Genomic DNA, 18,778 nt, shown 5'->3' on the forward strand with positions numbered 1-18,778 from the left:
CGTTAATAAACGAGCTTAATATTAAGCTCGATCTCGGTTCGGACTCGTTTAAAACCAGTTTCGAGTCGATCTTTTAACGAGACGATCCTGAGTAGCTCGCGAGTAGCTTGGCTCATTTGCACCCCTAGTTGTGATGTCGTTTGGGCTCACCAACACACCAACAATGTTCATGGAACACATGAACCGGGTTTACAAACTGATGTTGGATTGGTCGGTGGTCGTGCTTATTCATGATATTCTAGTCTACTCCAAGACCAAGCAACATCACAAGGATCATTTGTGGGAGGTATTGGAGACTCTAAGTGGAGAGAGGTTGTACGACAAATTCTCTAAATGCGAGTTTTGTCTGCATGAGGTGCAGTTCGTGGGGTACATCGTTAAACAGAAGGGTATATTGGCTAATACAGCCAAGATTGAGGCCATGATGTGATGGGAGGTTCCGAGAACTCCATCAGAGATTCAGAGCTTTCTATATCTCACATGATATTATCAGAGATATATCCAAGACTTCTCCAAGATTGTTGTTCCATTGACCCGCTTGACGAAAAAGAATGTTAACTTTTTGGTGGTGGCCCGATCAATAGAAAACTTTTAAGACATTGAGACGGAGATTAAGTGAGGCCACGATTATTACACTTCTTGAGGGCATGGATGATTTTGTAGTTTATTGTGATGCATCTGTTTTGGGATTGGGAGCTATATTTATGCAGAGGGGTCATGTGATAGCTTACGCCCGGAGGCAGCATGAGCCTCATGGGGCGAATTACCCTATGTACAATTTAGAGTTGGGGGTCTTAGTTTTTGCCCTCAAGATTTGGAGGAACTACTTGTTGGATATAGTGTCTAAGTCTATAACTATATTTGGTATGTACTTGACCCGACCCGGCATGGTCCATTTGGGTTGCACTTCACCCGAACAATTTATGGATAATCTTTTGAGAATAGTATAAGTTATGATTTATTAATATATTATAAGTTCTAATATATTAATATAAGATCATATTATTTAATTAGTATTGATCTGTAATTGATCTAGGATTAATTTAGAGATCAAAAGTATTACTAATTAAATATGAGCTCTTATATTTATATAGTGTGGGCTAATGCTTATTTGGAATGGGCTAGGCTTGCTTGGAAAGTCCATGGATACTCCATGGAGCTTTAACCCATGGATCTCATGAAAATGAAGAGACATGGGTATTAGGGTTTACATGGATGTAACCCTAATCCACCACACTATATAAAGGAGGCTTTGGTTCTTAAAATCACACTAGTAGTGGTGAGTAAAGCAAGAGGGCCGATTTCAAGATAGTTGTGACTATTCTCTCAAAGTTCCAAGTTTGTGGTGATTTGTGATTTCCATTTGAGGCATCCACACTATTGGTGCTAGGCTCTAAAACTCCAAGCAATCAACTACAACTACAAGGTAAGTAATTCTACTAGCTTTATTTGATTCAAGTTCCCCATGCCATGCTAGATAGGATAAGAACCTTGGAAAATAATTATTTGCATGTATCTTAGTCAAACATAGATCCAAGGTTTATCAGGGTTACATGTACACCTAGGAACTGTTAGAATGTTCAAAACCCATCAGTGGTATCAGAGCCTAGGCTTGTTTGTTTGATACTTGATGCAATATATTAAAAAAAGTCAATTTTTTTGTTGTCTGCCTGATGAACCCGCCGAGTCCATGGGGGGACTCGCCGTGTTCATGTGTATCTTCATCCTACTCGTCGAGTAGGTTCGTGTACTCAACGAGTAGGAGCCTCAGAATGCATATTTTTTACTTTTGCTGCTGGAAATGGACTAGAAACATTACCCTAAACTGTTTTGGTGTTATAAAACTTGTTTTAGATGGTGTAATGTTTATGCTAATCCATTTACATTGGCTATAATAAAAAAATTACAAGTTTTATGAGTAATTTGTGATTCTTGAAATGTTCGTATTCATGTTCTTGAACTTATGAAGATTAGATGATCATACGAATTGTTTGTAACCTACTTGGTAGTTTAATTCTTGATCATAATGTGTTTTAGTGGAGTCCATAACTTGTCCTCAAGTTATGGAAAACCAAGGGTCACACTTGAATTAAAACCATTAAAAGAACACAAGAGTCAGAAAAATGAAAAGTCTTCATTTTAATACTCAATTAACTTCATAAGTTATAAGAAATGAAAAGTTTTGAAAGTTTACAAAACTTGCCCTCAAGTTTTGGAACAAGTAAAGTCATGATTTAAACTTTAGTTCCAACCCTTAGAATTTTAAAAGTTAAAATTCAACCCTTATACTTATAATATTATAAGTTAATAATAATATATGTATAAGATCAAGTCGTCTTACCGCTAGTACACCTCATTCACGAAGCCGGTCTATAAGGGGGTATAAGGTTGTTGCCTATAAAATGGCAACTTAATGGGTGTCCACTCTCACCCACCGCTTCCTTGATCGGTGGAGGGTAGGACAAGGACTTATAAATTCTCATTAAAAGTATAATGATAATACTAAAGTAACTAAACTTTATTGAATTCCCAATCTTAGTTATTTTAGGAAAATGTGAATAAGGTGCTAATCCATGAAATTACACTTTACAATTTGTTTAAGTCGTTAGTGGAGCGTGTGTGGTTAACCGGCACACTAACTTGAACTTAACAAGGTAGGTAAAGGGTGACTTAATGTTTATCATAGTATCGATGGAGCGTGTGTGGTTAACCGGCACATCGATTGAGGGTTAATACATTAAGGGTACCAAGTAATTTGCATGGTTACTTCACACCTTGTTTTGTGATCCTCGGCATCCCAGTCACAAAACTTGAAGGGCACACTTGAAACATGTCATTGAAGAAAGTTCAATGAATCTCAAAGGAACTAGGAGTTTCTAAGCCAATTAAAACCTAATTAAAATTTCGTTTTTCATGGTGGAAATTGGTGAATCGTCATTCACCTACCTTCAAATATCTTATAGCTTAGATTACGACACCCCTCTTCTAAGTTATAAAATATTGTGTTGGGTCCTAGCCTTAATACTACATTTGGGTGTTTTATTAAGGACTATCTCTAAATCTAATCTAATATATTCCCTCTTCTTTTCAGATGTCTTCCAATAACAATGCTTCTGGATCTAACCCCACTAGCTCTTTCTCTCTCATGAATCTTTGTGGAAGAGTCATCTTCGATGGATCCAACTTTACTGATTGGATCAAAAACATCAGGATGGTCACTCGGTATGAGAACAAAGAATATGTTCTCGACAAGGAGCTAAAGGTACCCGTGCCAACTGCTACTCCTGAAGAGCTTGCCGAATATGAGGTACATGAAAGAGATGCTACAAAAGTAGCATGCATTATGATGGCCACCATGACAGCCGAGCTCCAAAAGTCCTATGAGGACTATTATCCTTTTAAGATGCACCAGGATTTGATGGACCGTTACCATCAAAGTTCTCTTCAAGAGCGATATGAAATAATCTCCTCCATGATAACAACCCGAATGAAGGATGGTGAACCCATCACGGGCCACATGCAGAAAATGCAAAGGTATGTGGACCGTTTGCTGAAGCTGAATGTGAACTTCCCCGAGGAGTTAGCAATAGACATCATTTTGCACTCCTTACCATCGTGTTATGATCAATTCCGCATGACATATCACATGAACAAGGAAGAAGTCACCCTCAGCAAACTTTAGGGACTCTTGAAGACCGTAGAAAGTGGTCTAAAGGGTAAGTCGGTTGTTACTACTCCTACTCCTACTCCAACTGCGGCCAATGTCTTGGCAATCGGGCATGGCAAAGGGAAGAAGAGAAAGAACCCTTCTAAGGGTACCAAGGGTAAGACCCTTGAAGGCTCCTCTTCAAGCAAAACCAAGAAAGGTTTTGTCACTCCTTATGCTAACCCTAATGAGGCTGAATGCTTCTATTGTCATGAAAAGTCGCACTGGAAGCAAAACTGCCCAAAGTATCAGCAAGATGTGAAGGATGGGAAAGTAAAACCCAACCATGCAGGTATATACATTATATTGTCTAATAACTCACCTCATTCTATGTCTTGGGTCCTTGACACAGGTTGTGGTATTCACATATGTTGTGATTTGCAGGGACTAAGAAGAAGTGAGAATGTGGAGCAGGGAAAGATAAACTTGATCATGGGAAACAGGAAAGCTTCATTTGTCACCAAGATAGGAGTTTATTACTTAATGCTAAATATTGGGTTTACATTAGATTTGAATAAGTGTTATTATTGGCCAGAAATGGAAAGAAATGTTATTTCCTTTCATGCATTGTATAAACAAGGTTTTACCTTTTATTTTGATAATAATAATGGTAGTATTGATGCTTTCTTTAATAATGTTATTTATTTTAAAGCATTACCTTGTGATGGCGTGTATGAAACTGTATATGTTGTAGATAATCTAGGAAATAACGTATTGTATATTGACTCTTCCACTAGCTTAGATAAAGCATCTTTATGGCATTGTCGTCTAGGACATGTAAGCAAGAAACGCATAGGCCAAATCCAAAAGGATGGAGTCTTGGAGTCATTTGACCTAAAGTCAGATGATAGTTGTGAATCTCATTTGCTTGGTGAAATGACAAAGTCACCTTTTACTGGCACTTGTGCTAGGGGTGAAGGTTTGTTGGACCTCATACACACGGATGTGTGTGGACCCTTCAGAACCGCCACAAGAGATGCTAATCGGTTCTATGTGACTTTCACTGATGATTTTAGTAGATATGGATATGTCTACTTAATCAAGCATAAGTCAGAAACCTTTGAGAAATTCAAAGAGTTTAAGCAAGAAGTGGAGAATCAGTTGGGCAGGAACATTAAGAGGCTTCGATCCGATCGTGGTGGTGAGTATCTTAGTACTAAGTTCATTGACTATCTTAAGGAATGGGGGATTATCTCACAATTGACACCTCTTAGGACACCACAGTTGAATGTTGTAGTTGAGAGGCGCAATCGGACCTTGTTGGACATGGTTCGTTCCATGATGAGTCAAGCTTCGCTACCAATCTCATTTTGGGGGTATGCCTTAGAGACTGCCGCCCATATCCTTAATCTAGTCCTTACAAAGAAGGTTGCCAAAGCACCTCACGAGATGTGGACTGGAAAAGTTCCCAATCTAGACCACATCAAGATTTGGAGTTGTGAGGCTTTCGTGAGACGCGAGACTCACGATAAGCTCGAACCCCGAAGCGAAAGGTGTATTTTCATCGGCTATCCATAGAAATCCTTTGGCTACATCTTCTACAGACCCAATGATAATGTGGTCTTTGTAGCAAGAAGAGGATTCTTTCGAGAGAGAGAATTCATGAGTCAAGGAGACAGTGGGAGGCAAATTGACCTTGAGGAAATTCAAGAGTCAAGTGATGAAGGAGCCTCAAACCCTAGCCCTCAACCTGAGGAGGATACTCCTGTTGAGCCGACTGAAGAATCTATACCTCTGAGGTGTTCCACCAGATTTAGGAATGCACCTGAGCATTATTATGGTTTTCATATTACTGCAGAAGGTGAGACACTTATCAGTGATAACACACTGGTAAATCTGGATGAGCCTAACAGCTACACGGAAGCCATGGCAGGTCCTGAGGCTGCTAAATGGAAAGAGGCTATGGATAGTGAGATTCAGTCCATGTATGACAATCAAGTTTGGAACTTGGTTGACAATGTACCTGATCGTAAGATAGTTGGGTGCAAATGGATCTTCAAGAAGAAGACCGACATGGATGGGAATATACACACTTATAAGGCACGACTGGTTGCAAAGGGTTATTCTCAAACTCCGGGAGTTGATTATGATGAGACCTTTTCACCAGTGGCCAAGATTAAGTCTATTAGGGTTCTGTTAGCCATTGTTGCATTTCATGACTATGAAATATGGCAAATGGATGTCAAAACCGCTTTCCTTAATGGAAAGTTGGCTAAGGATGTTTACATGAGTCAGCCAGAGGGTTTTATCAATACAGAGTACCCTAATAGAGTGTGTAAGCTTGAGAAATCCATTTATGGGTTAAAGCAAGCACCTCGCAGATGAAATCTTTGCTTTGATGAGAAAGTCAAGGAATTTGGCTTTTCTAGGAGTGAAGATGAATCTTGTGTATATGTCAAAGCTAGTGGGAGCATAGTCAGTTTTTTGGTACTGTATGTGGATGATATACTACTCATAGGAAATGACATCCCAACCCTGCAGGAAGTAAAGTCCTGGCTTGGGAAGTGTTTCGCTATGAAGGACCTTGGTGAAGCTGCCTATATCCTAGGGATAAGGATTTTGAGAAACAGGAGTAAAAGACTAATTGGACTTAGTCAAAGCACCTATGTGGACAAAGTGTTGAAAAGATTCAACATGCATAACTCCAAGAAAGGTGAGTTACCCATCCAGAGTAATGCCAGATTGAGTAAGACACAAAGCCCTAGTACAGAGGCTAAGATAGCAGGAATGAGTCGAATACCTTATTCTTCAGCTGTAGGATCGATCATGTATGCTATGACGTGTACTCGACCTGATGTAGCCTTTGCTTTGAGCATGGTTAGCAGGTATCAGGGGAACCCTGGCAAGGCACACTGGACTGCGGTAAAGAATATCCTCAAGTACCTGCGAAGGACTAAGCACCGGGTCCTTACCCTTGGTGGGAGTGATGACTTGAGAGTTGTAGGGTACAGTGATGCTAGCTTTCAGACTGACACGGATAATTTCCGCTCTCAGTCAGGCTGGGTCTTTACCCTAAACGGAGGGGCAATTACTTGGAAAAGTTCCAAGCAGGAGATAGTGGCTGATCCCACTAGTGAATCAGATTATATAGCATCAAGCGAGGCAGCAAAGGAGGCTACATGACTAAAGAACTGCATCGGAGACCTTGGAGTTGTACCAGCTATAAACGAGCCAATGGAGATTTTCTGTGATAGCAATAATGCGGTTGCCTTAGCCAAGGAACCAAGAGATCATAGGAGATCCATACACATTGACAGAAAATATCACTTCATTAGACATCAAATAGAAGAAGGAATCCTCGTGGCAAAGAGGGTATCATCGGATGAGAACCCAGCAGTTCCCCTCATGAAGGGACTGACTTGGGCTAAGCATCTACAGCATGCTCGGAGCATAAGGCTGAAGAGTAATATTAGTTTTAGTAGTTAGATAATCTCGAAATTTGTAAAATGCAATTGACATTTGATGATAAATAAAAAACTGTTATTTATGAGTAAAGTGTTGCTATCACTTGTCAATTGTTTACCATATTTCTTTTGCATGTTTTGACTTCCAGAATAATTATGTTTGGTATATCATATTATTCGAACCTCCACAGTTGGTCATATGTCGGAAGTAGGTATGAATCAAGACTGTCATGATTGGTTGCAGAGGTTTAAGGTGTTGGACATGGCTATAACAATCATGAGTGCTCATATGTTCTGAGCATTGGACTCAGCCCACGCTCCCTGGAATCACTTCATGGAATTTATCTCGAGTGATCGTGAGACGGTAATATCATATAAGTCTTCAAACCTAGAGATATGATTTGTTACCTATGAGTTGGTTATGCATTGATTGTACGAAAACGCATTGGTAACTTGATGTTATAAAACGTACCTTTGTGTGTAATTCAACAAGTAGTAGAGCAAACATATGAGTCGAAGTTTATCTGTTCCTTCTAGGATTAGAAGCGATATCTGGGCCCCTCGATGATTTTGTTTTGACCTATGTACCGGGCCCGGTCATAACTAAATTGATGTGTTCAGTTAAGTTCTATGTCAAACAAATCGGATATCGGGAAACAAATGTTGGACAATAAGTAAGACCATGTTCTATGTATTTGTCCGACTAATATCTAGAACAAAGGATTATATGATCACTTATCTAAAATGGCGCGTTCTAGTTCAACAGAGTTTAAAGAGCTACGATTGCTGATCAGTTCCTGAAGTCATACTTGCAACTATAGTTAGTAGACTTATCCAAGTGGGAGACTGTTGGATATAGTGTCTAAGTCCATAACTATATTTGGTATGTACTTGACCCGACTTGGCATGGTCCATTTGGGTTGCACTTCACCCGAACAATTTATGGATAATCTTTTGAGAATAGTATAAGTTATGATTTATTAATATATTATAAGTTCTAATATATTAATATAAGATCATATTATTTAATTAGTATTGATCTATAATTGATCTAGGATTAATTTAGAGATCAAAAGTATTACTAATTAAATATGGGCTCTTATATTTATATAGTGTGGGCTAATGCTTATTTGGAATGGGCTAGGCTTGCTTGGAAAGTCCATGGAGCTTTAACCCATGGATCTCATGGAAATGAAAAGACATGGGTATTAGGGTTTACATGGATGTAACCCTAATCCACCACACTATATAAAGGAGGCTTTGGTTCTTGAAATCACACTAGTAGTGGTGAGTAAAGCAAGAGGGCCGATTTCAAGATAGTTGTGACAATTCTCTCAAAGTTCCAAGTTTGTGGTGATTTGTGATATCCATTTGAGGCATCCACACTATTGGTGCTAGGCTCTAAAACTCCAAGCAATCAACTACAACTACAAGGTAAGTAATTCTACTAGCTTTATTTGATTCAATTTCCCCATGCCATGCTAGATAGGATAAGAACCTTGGAAAATAATTTTTGCATGTATCTTAGTCAAACATAGATCCAAGGTTTATTAGGGTTGCATGTACACTTAGGAAGTGTTAGAATGCTCAAAATCCATCACTACTTGTATGGGGTTAGGTGTACTATCTATACTGACCACATGAGCCTGAGATACCTGATGGATCAGCCAAATTTGAACATGAGGCAGCAGAGATGGTTGGATGTGGTGAAGGATTATGATTGTGAGATTTTGTGTCACCCCGAGATGGCCAATGTTGTGGCTGATGACTTGAGCCGCAAAACAGTAAGTGCACCTATTGGAGATATATGTCTAAGGATGGTTATTGTTTCTCTTCTTTTAGATATGATCAAGAGGGATTAGGTGGAAGGTTTGAAAACAGGAAAATTGGAAGGAATAGTGAATCATGGGAAAGATTCCATTGTTCGTCAGAGATAGTTAGGGCTTGTTGACCTAGTGTGGTAGGGTTTGCGTCTTGACTATTGGTGGGGTTAGGCAGATAGTGATAGAAGAGGCTCATAAGTCGAAATTTTTGATCCATCCATGTGTCACGAAGATGTATAAGAACCTGAAGTTGAGTTATTAGTGGCCTTGTATGAAGAGGGAGATAACTTGGTTTGTACAACGTTGCTTGACTTGCCAGAAAGTCAAGACCGGACATCAGAGACCCCACGGTAAGATGCAATCGTTGGAACAATTGACTATGTCTAACCCATACTTCCGGATTAATGACAAATAACTATGTCTTCTCCATACTCTCGGACTAAGTACAAATGACTATGTCTAATCCATGCTCTCGGGTCGATGACAATTTTTAAAGTTCTACCCTCCGTGTAAATCTCACTCATAGTCATAAGAAGATACTACCCAATATTCCTCTTAATTAATTTAGGTTTACTCTGCATCTCACTTACTGAGGGTTTAGCTAGGAAACGGGATTTGCGGGGGCAAAACTTTCGAGCTGAAAGCTCTTTTTCACGGAGCCTTTTGGTGCTCTGGGACTTGCCTCTTAGCACTTGGGAAGTACTAAGGGTTGGGAGGGGTTTAGAGAGAAGTTAGAGAGAGAGAGAGAGAGAGGTTAAGGTGTGAGGAAAATAAGTGGACCTCGCATGGTATTTTAATGCTGAAAAATGGATCAACTCGGCAAGTTCTGAGCCTCCAACTCATTGAGTTGGGTGCCAAGTGTCACCATCTGGTGGCAAGGCGCAAGGAGGAAGCAAGGGCTCAGATCACGCCACGTCACCCACTTCGCATCAACCCATCCCGACTTCTAACTCCATAAATTTTGCATACGAAGTCCGTTTTCGATGTTATTTATATCCACGCATAGGTATTTTTGACTCCATCGGCTAATTTTCAATTGATTATAAATTTAACAGTATGAGAAGATTACATTGTTTAACGACCATGTAAAATTCATAACTTCTACATATGGACTCCATTTTCGACTGTCTTTTTATCGTTGAACTTCTATTAATGAGACCTTCAATTATCATTTAGTTTGTGTCGGCTAAAAATTGATCGATCTAAAATTCGAATTCCGGGCTGTGTACTGCTATGCTAAATCTTAGAAAACTCATAACTTCCTCATACGAAGTCAGATTTGGACGTTCTTTTAATGCACACTCTCGGTTTGACGTATACTATGACCTCCGTTTTGACCGCTAAGGCTAAAAACTAATTTATCAAAAATTCACTTTTTTTGTTACGCGGTGTTGTGCTGGTTTAGCCGTAAAACTTCGACGGGTTATAACTTATTCTTTATAACTTGGATTTCAACGTTCTTTATATGTACGAAACCCTTGTGACGTATATTATAACTTGGTCAAGATTATTAATTCTAAATAATCTTCTATCAAAAAAGGTAATTTTTGACGCTTATTGTGTCTAAATTGACTAGCTCGAATATGCGCGCGTTACAATTATCTCCCCCTAGGATGATTACGTCTCAGAATCATCAACAAAATAGAGCTTTGTATAATGACTCCATACGTTATCTATTCATCCTAGGTAATAACCATCAAGCAGAGGCGTGCCGTGCAAGGTCAAAGACGTTCCACAGATGGTCTCCTTGATGGTTCCTCCAGCCTCCTGCCACGTGTCGCATGTTGATCCGTCCACGCCTCGTTCTTATAGAAGCTACCAAGTGTCACTATTTCATGGTGCCATGTGTCACCAATTCCATGGGTCATGTCACATTTTCTCGGAAGAGAGGGGCATCCGACACTGCCATGTGTCGTCCCTCAGAGTGTGCCTTGTCATCGGTGCACATGACACACTTCGCGCGTACGCGAATTCCCATATTTTCAAAATAACGTAACTTGTTCATACGAGCGCCGTTTTCAATGTTCTTTATATCCCCAGAAAGCTTTAGACGAGATATACAACTTTCGTTACTTCATCGGCTAATTTTGAATTTATTTTTAAAGTTATATCTTTAACAGGCGTAGACTGTTAAAGTCCTTTAACATTCATAACTTTCTCGTATGATATCCGTTCTCGATTGTCTTTATATCGACGGAAACATATGGACGAGATCCTTAACTCTCGTTTAGATTGTTTTTCCTAACAATCAACCGATCTCTACTTCGGTTTCTAAGTCGTATACTACTGCACTGAAACTTTGAAAAATCATAACTTTCTCTTATAAAGTCAGATTTAGACATTCTCTATATACACACTCTCGTTTTAACGACTACTACAACTTTCGTTTACTTCAGTGAGGCTAAAAAGTAATCTTTCGAAAATTCAGTTTTTACCATACACATAACCGTGTTGGTTTAATCGCGAAACTTCGAAGAAGCATAACTTCTTCGTATGAAGTCGATTTTCAGCATTCTTTATATGTATGGAACCCTTAGACAGTCAATTTTGGCAGAGTATGAATAGTATTCCTTTAGACAGTCAATTTTGGCAGGTCCAGATTAGGCAACTGAAGGGTATGTCTGGTTATCTCCTAAAGTAGGATAATAACACTTGATCATTCTAGACGGTCTTATGAATTACATTGCTAGTGTGGAAATATAACCCATAGAGTAGATGTAGTGACAATGTTATAGTCAATAAATACTTTGATGGCTTCAGTTCCTTTATAACATAAACCAACCAAGGGAGCCCCTAGTTGTGTAGTCAAACCATTGCTCTAAAAAATTCACCAGACAAGGTGATTCTTCCTGATAGTCGTGGACTAGGATTTGTGAGAGTCGATTGGGGTGGGCATGTATGGGTCAAATATTTTATAAATACCTAAGTTAAGGATATATCTATATTGTTTGGTAACAATTGGTTTTGCAAGTTGATAATTATAAGTTATTATTATAATAATATCGTGAGATTGAAAATTGTATGTGTCTAACCCACTTAATTTATATGCATCACAAAACACTATTCCAAGTTGTCTCTTAAATCACTCGACATCTTTGCGCTGTAACAATGTTATATATTGATTATGACATCCTAGAGTTTTTGTATTTTGAAACAATATCTTTACTCAAAGATATTTTAATAAAACGAAACAGTTTCCGCAAATGTTTTATTATACTGAAATTTTCCGCAAAGAAAAAAAATACTATGATTTTAAAGCGTAAAGAAAAGTATCTTTTTTTTTTTTGTAAAAAAATATTGGAAATGTCACAGTGTGCTATGCCAACCGTAGGTATTTATTACGTTGAGCGTAGCGCCGAACAATTGACTTTTTTTTATCAGTTTGACTTTTGGTCAATTGTGTTGGGTTTTAGTATTGGGAGGGCAAATTGGTCTTTTCCCCATGGAGGATTAGCTATGAATCAAGAATCTTTGAATGTTAGTTATTACCTTAATTGTTGATTAGGATTTTATTGTGTATATGTTTAGTGTGAGGAGTTTCGTATCATCAACTTGGGCGTGTGATTGTCTTGTCTGTAGATTGAGGGGAATTTCCTCAGTATATTATGTAGGTTGCTAGAGTGTCTCTATGAATCTTGAATGAAAGACTATGGTTGGATCATAACACTTGTATGAAAGACTATGGTTAGATCACGATACTTGTATGAAATACTGTAGTTAGATTACATCATTTGTTTGTCTTTGTGACTTGCATGAAAGACCATGATTGGATTATGGCAAAAACGCTACAGGTGAGTTGTAGTCTTGAAGTGACTATAAGACTATGGTTGGATCATAACACTCATATAGGGTTGAAATACACCCCTAGGGTTGGACCCAATGATATGTATGATATGTGGTATTTTGGGAAACTCACTAAACTTTATGCTTACAATATTGTGGTTTAAATATTTTCAGGTACTTTCAGTTTTAAAGGGAAGGGCCCGACTTGACTGCACATCATCCCCTGATGACTTTTCCTCACTATTTATTATCATTCTACTCTGATTTTTGAGATACATTTTTACCATGATTGATTTTGAAATAAATATTGTATGGATTTGATGGTTTGAACTTGCATAATTTTTATTAGTACTTTTGGGACGCTACAATTTTTTTTTGCAAGTCAAACCTATTTTAAACCAAATCCAAAAATATGCAAACCATATGGACAATTTTTATAGTTTTTTCTTTGCCAAATAGTTGTGTTCCCAAGAGAAGCGTCATGCATAATTTTTTTTGGTCCTTGTAGTTTACATATAGACAGATTGGTTCCTGTTTGAGAAAAAAATATAGAAATAGTTCCTATTTACCAAGTGGTTGTTGTGTCCTAGGGCGGACATTATTTACTTTAGAACAAAAGAAACCAGGAACCAAGCCAAACGAAAATCGATTTCGGACCAAACCAATTTTAAATTCGGTTTTAAGTTTGGTTTCGGACCAAACTGAATTAGGAATTTGGTTAATGGTTTGAGGCTTTGAGCTATGGTTTAGTAGAGTTCGAACCAAACCAAATCGAATTAATGAATTAAATTAATTAGTTTTTTATCCAATAAATATTATATTTCTTTATATTTTAAAAATTACACAGCACAACTTAATTCTAAAATCCCTAAAGTTCAATTTTTTTAACCCATTCTTGCTATCTTATGTTATGTTTCAATCGAAATTTCATATTTTTAAAACTTTTGATTTTATGTTTGAAACTTCTAAACTTTTGGATTTAATTTTTAACCACAAAATTTGATTTTTTTGATTTTCAAACCAAACCAAACTGAATTGTACTTCGATTTTCACTTTGGTACATAGTTGCCTAGAATTTGGTTCCACTCGGTGTTCGGTTTAGACCGAAGATAGAATCATCTATAATGTTTTTTGGTTTACGTAGTTTTCAAATATGCATAAATGATCCACAAACATTCGCTCTCTATCTCAAATATAGTCAATTTTCACAAAAAATACCACTTAAACTTTGGTTGCAACATAAAACCAAAAAACCAATCATTTTAAACATTTCACACTAGCCACGTCTTTTTACTATGGTCTTTTTGCAAAATAAGTGGTTACATTGTCGACGATGTCTACGTTTTGGCTATATATTAATTAAAAAGTTTTAAGAAATTTAGCCATTTTGTCACTTTCTCATAAAATATTATACCAATAGGGGTTTAGGTAAACAACACTACAGCAAGTTGCGATTTTACGTTGAATAAAAAGCTGATAGAAGGCGTTGACCATTTCCTCAATAATGAGTGAGTTGCTAATACCCTGAAAATCCCTCTTCTTCAACCCTATCCTGTCGACAAATCGCTACCCACATCTCCCGATAATCCTGGGAGCATCCTTCAGGTTCCTATCATTTTGCCAATTTTGTCATCTGCTTTGTACCCTCGAAAACCCATATCAGGCTGCTAATCAAAGCACAAGTACAAGATCTGATTTGTTTCCAGGTAGGCCCTCCGTCCTTGACCCGTTTCACTGTTTATGTTATAAATAACAGTAATTGGGCTGTTCTTGACTCTTTGTTCATTCTAATTTCTGATACCCAGTTATGTAAAGATCCAAAACGCTTTGAATCTTGAAGCTTTATACTATTAATCTGAAATTGGAACAATTAAGGTCAAGATATAGATTAGATCTTCAAGCTCCGATTATATGGGTAATTGTTGTGCTACACCCTCCACCACTGATTACGAGAATAAAAAGGGAAAAAACAAACCAAACCCATTTTCTCTAGATTACGATGGCCCGAATACATCACGCCCTACAGGATACAAATCATATGTACTTGAAAACCCTACAGGACATGAAATTGAGCAAACATATGTTCTTGGTAAGGAGATGGGTAGAGGGGAGTTTGGGATTACATATATGTGTACAGATAAATCTACCGGTGAAGTCTTGGCCTGTAAATCGATTTCAAAAAAGAAGCTAAGAACGAGGATTGATATTGAAGATGTAAGGAGGGAAGTTGAGATTATGAAGCATATGCCACCACATCAGAATATTGTGAGCTTGAAGGGCACTTATGAAGATGATAATGCTGTTCATTTGGTTATGGAGTTATGTGAAGGTGGGGAATTGTTTGATCGGATTGTTGCTAGGGGCCATTACACAGAGAGGGCTGCTGCAGGTGTCATTCGCACCATTGTTGAAGTGATTCAGGTCAAGATTTATCCATATATCTTTTCCTGTATGTTTATAACATGAACATATTTGATATCCACTTCTTGAAGAAAGTTTTTACGAATCAAATGTGTTTTTTTCTTACTACAGATGTGCCACAAACATGGTGTCATGCATCGTGATCTAAAACCTGAAAACTTTCTGTATGCAAACAAGAAAGAAACAGCAGCATTGAAGGTCATTGATTTTGGGCTATCAGTGATCTTCAAACCAGGTAAAAACTATCAACAATCATAATTTTTGTACATGTTTTCTCCACCATTTTTGCTAAATGAAGGTGTTTTTAATCTTAAAAAGGTGAAAGATTCAATGAAATAGTAGGAAGCCCATATTACATGGCTCCTGAGGTCCTGAAACGTAACTATGGTCCCGAGATAGATGTATGGAGTGCTGGAGTAATTCTATACATTTTGCTTTGTGGGGTCCCACCATTTTGGGCTGGTGAGTTTGAATTCCTTCATACACACTTCACAAAATTATTATTATTACTTTTTGTTAGTTTTAAAAATACATTTTGTTATTTTGAATGAAGAAACCGAACAAGGAGTTGCACAAGCGATTATTAAATCGGTTGTTAATTTCAAGAGGGATCCATGGCCTGTGGTATCTGATAATGCAAAAGATCTTGTTAAAAAGATGCTTAATCCTGACCCTAATTTACGCCTTTCTGCTCAAGGAGTTTTAGGTAACATTTTACTTATGTTTCTTTTTGTTTCATTCTTCTTTTTCCCATCAATATGGTTACTAAACTTTTTTTAGACACTTTATAATTTATAACAGTATAAATAGGGCATAGAAGTTTTGTTTAGGGACCTAGGTGTACAAAAAAAAAAGTTAAATGACTATTGTGAAAAAATGCAAATAGTAGGTTTAGTTGGTGAAAAGTTTTTGTCTTCTTTATACCATTATATAAAGAGGACAAAAAAGTTTTTGTTTATGGACCCTATGTGTACTAAAAATAGTCAATTGATCATAAGATTCAAAATTTCATCTTTAACCCTTCAAAAATCTTCAAAAATGTACAGATCATCCATGGATACAGAATGCCAAGAAGGCTCCAAACGTTTCTTTAGGTGAAACTGTTAAAGCAAGATTAAAGCAGTTCTCATTCATGAACAAGCTCAAGAAGAGAGCATTAAGGGTATAACAAAAAGATTCAAATTTTTAGGGTTTTGTTTTTAACCTTTATTTGAAAGTGCTGAAATTTGTATAATCATGAATTTAGGTAATTGCTGAGCTTTTATCTGCGGAAGAAGTGGAGGGGATAAAACAAGGATTTGATTTAATGGACACCAACAAGCAAGGGAAGATAACCATGGTTGAGTTAAAAGTTGGTTTACAGAAGCTTGGTCATCAGATTCCTGATTCAGATCTTCAAATGCTTATGGATGCTGTAAGTACTGTGGTTTACTGAAAAGACGATTATACCCTTAACCATATATAAGAGACAAATAAATTGTAACTAAATATGTTTGTACAGGGTGATGTTGATAAAGATGGGTATTTGAACTATGGAGAGTTTGTTGCTATTTCTGTTCACTTAAGAAAAATGGGAAGTGATGATCATCTGAAAGAGGCTTTTGAGTTTTTTGATAAAAACAAAAGTGGGTATATAGAGGAAGAAGAGCTTAGGGAAGCTTTAGTTGATGAAATTGAAACTGACAATGAGGATATCATTGCTGCAATTATTCTAGATGTTGATACAGACAAGGTTTGTATTTGTTCAATTTTTTTATTTTTGTTCGTTCAACACATTTTTGTGTGCTTTTATTCATTTAATTTGATAATTGTTTATGGTTTTAGGATGGGCGAATTAGCTATGAGGAATTTGAAGCAATGATGAAAGCAGGAACTGATTGGAGGAAAGCATCTAGACAATATTCAAGAGAGAGATACAATAATCTTAGCTTGAAATTGTTCAAAGATGGTTCGTTGAATGTAGACAACGAGGGAACATAGAAACCGGTTTTTGGTGCAAATCAAGAATCGGTTTCTTGATAGGAAGAAATTTGTTTTTATTTTTATTTTTTGGGGGTCGATTGTAATTGTATGCTTAAATTGTAATATTTTGGTGAGATGTCTCTGTTTATGGTAATAGAGATACTGTTTTGGGTTGGAGGGTTTTGTTTGTGAGTGTAAATGTGTTGTTATCATGTGTGTACTAATAAGTAATAATATCCCTTTGCAACACGCCTAGTGTCACCATCGTCCATTTTGAAGTTCTGAGAAACTTGATGAGGTAGATTATGCTATTAAGTCATCACGAAATCAAATTTGATACATGAATTTTTTTTTCCTAAAAATCAATACTTTTCATTAATTTAATTATTATCGTATAACAAGTGAGATGACAAATGAGCAACAAGCTGCGATGTTAATCCTTTTTGTATGGTAAAGCTAATTCTTTTAAAGATTACATCCATAGATTTAGGAGATATAATATTGCTATGTATGATCCCTTGTACTCTATTAAGAAGCTTCATCGTATCCAGTGCGAGAAAACCAAACGTATTAAATACAAATGGATGGACACGTGTTGATTTTCTATACATGATTTTTCATGTTTGGTGACTTTGTCCATAACAGCTTTTAAAGTAGCCTGTCCCATCGTGAAACCCTCAACCCTCAAGCCCACGAGAAGGGATACCCCTATAAGGTCCATACATGCGTGTTTCCCTCCGACCCATCAAAAAATCAAAACGTTAGCCGATCTAAGGGTTAACATCCATTTTGTCGGGTCAGTCAAGAAATTCATAGGTGTCTCTTTCTTGGCGAAAACCTCGACACGCTTAAATATGTCAAATATAACATCCCTAACCATATTGTGTTTGTATTTAACCCCAAGAGTTCTTTACAGTAAACTACATGCTCTCCGAAAGAGTCCAAACATGCCTTGCGACACACCGGATATATCTCGTCAGCTAGGAATATTGGAATCATGAGTCGATATTTGAGGATAGTACGATACTCCACAGGAGACATATGTTGGCCGAGCCCATCTATAAGGATAGCTAGAAGAAAATCTTGAGCATGTGGTGCACGTAAGCACTAGAAAACCGCTTTCTATCGAGGTGTCATGTCGAGATATACTTCCATATCTTGGACAATTTTAGGAAAGGGCACTCGCTAGTGTATTCTGGGATTTAGGGGGGGGGGGTGTCTTTAGTAGTAAAACTGCTAAGGTCAATATCCAGGAGCTTGTTACGAAGAGAAGTCAAGGCACAATCATAATCAGAATCCATACCATATATGTTGCTATCCTGTAAGATGTCATCTTGCAATACCCAAGATTGGGCCCTTGAGGCAACAAAAGCATATGAGGTAGCCTCTATTACCGAGTATAAACCTAGACCACCAAATCTAATAGGTAAGAAAGCAATTTGCCACTGTATGTCGCCAAAGGAAGGGCCACCACAAACCACAATGTCCTCAATCGCCCCGCACAACCCATTGTCAAAGAATAATGTCGCCTTCTCCATGTGAACAGTTGGCACGTCCTCAGCCCAAAGAAAATCTTAGCAATACCTATACAAGACCGAAGCAGAAGGAGCTCACATTGGGGGTTAGACAATTGTGGAAGAAGGCGCATCAAATTCATAGCGTTTTTGGCTCTCTTTATG

General features: G+C 37.5%; 1 protein-coding gene across 1 annotated transcript; it reads left to right on the forward strand.

Moving 5' to 3' along the window:
• Positions 1-14,192: 14,192 nt before the first annotated feature.
• Positions 14,193-17,348, forward strand: LOC111919330 (calcium-dependent protein kinase 8). The gene is made up of 9 exons (XM_023914922.3): positions 14,193-14,422; positions 14,522-15,137; positions 15,249-15,372; positions 15,456-15,599; positions 15,691-15,843; positions 16,184-16,299; positions 16,384-16,551; positions 16,639-16,869; positions 16,962-17,348. The coding sequence occupies exons 2-9, from the start codon at positions 14,628-14,630 to the stop codon at positions 17,115-17,117; spliced, it is 1,602 nt and encodes a 533-aa protein (XP_023770690.1). The 5' UTR covers positions 14,193-14,422; positions 14,522-14,627; the 3' UTR covers positions 17,118-17,348.
• Positions 17,349-18,778: the final 1,430 nt, after the last annotated feature.

Source organism: Lactuca sativa, chromosome 8, assembly GCF_002870075.4.
Source record: "Lactuca sativa cultivar Salinas chromosome 8, Lsat_Salinas_v11, whole genome shotgun sequence".
NCBI lineage: Eukaryota > Viridiplantae > Streptophyta > Magnoliopsida > Asterales > Asteraceae > Lactuca > Lactuca sativa.

Coding starts and splice junctions, on each gene's coding strand:
- LOC111919330 (XM_023914922.3), top strand. CDS start 14,628: ATGGGTAATTGTTGTGCTACACCCTCCACCACTGATTACGAGAATAAA. Junction 15,844..16,183: donor TTCTGCTCAAGGAGTTTTAG/GTAACATTTTAC, acceptor AAAAATGTACAG/ATCATCCATGGATACAGAAT. Junction 16,300..16,383: donor TCAAGAAGAGAGCATTAAGG/GTATAACAAAAA, acceptor TCATGAATTTAG/GTAATTGCTGAGCTTTTATC.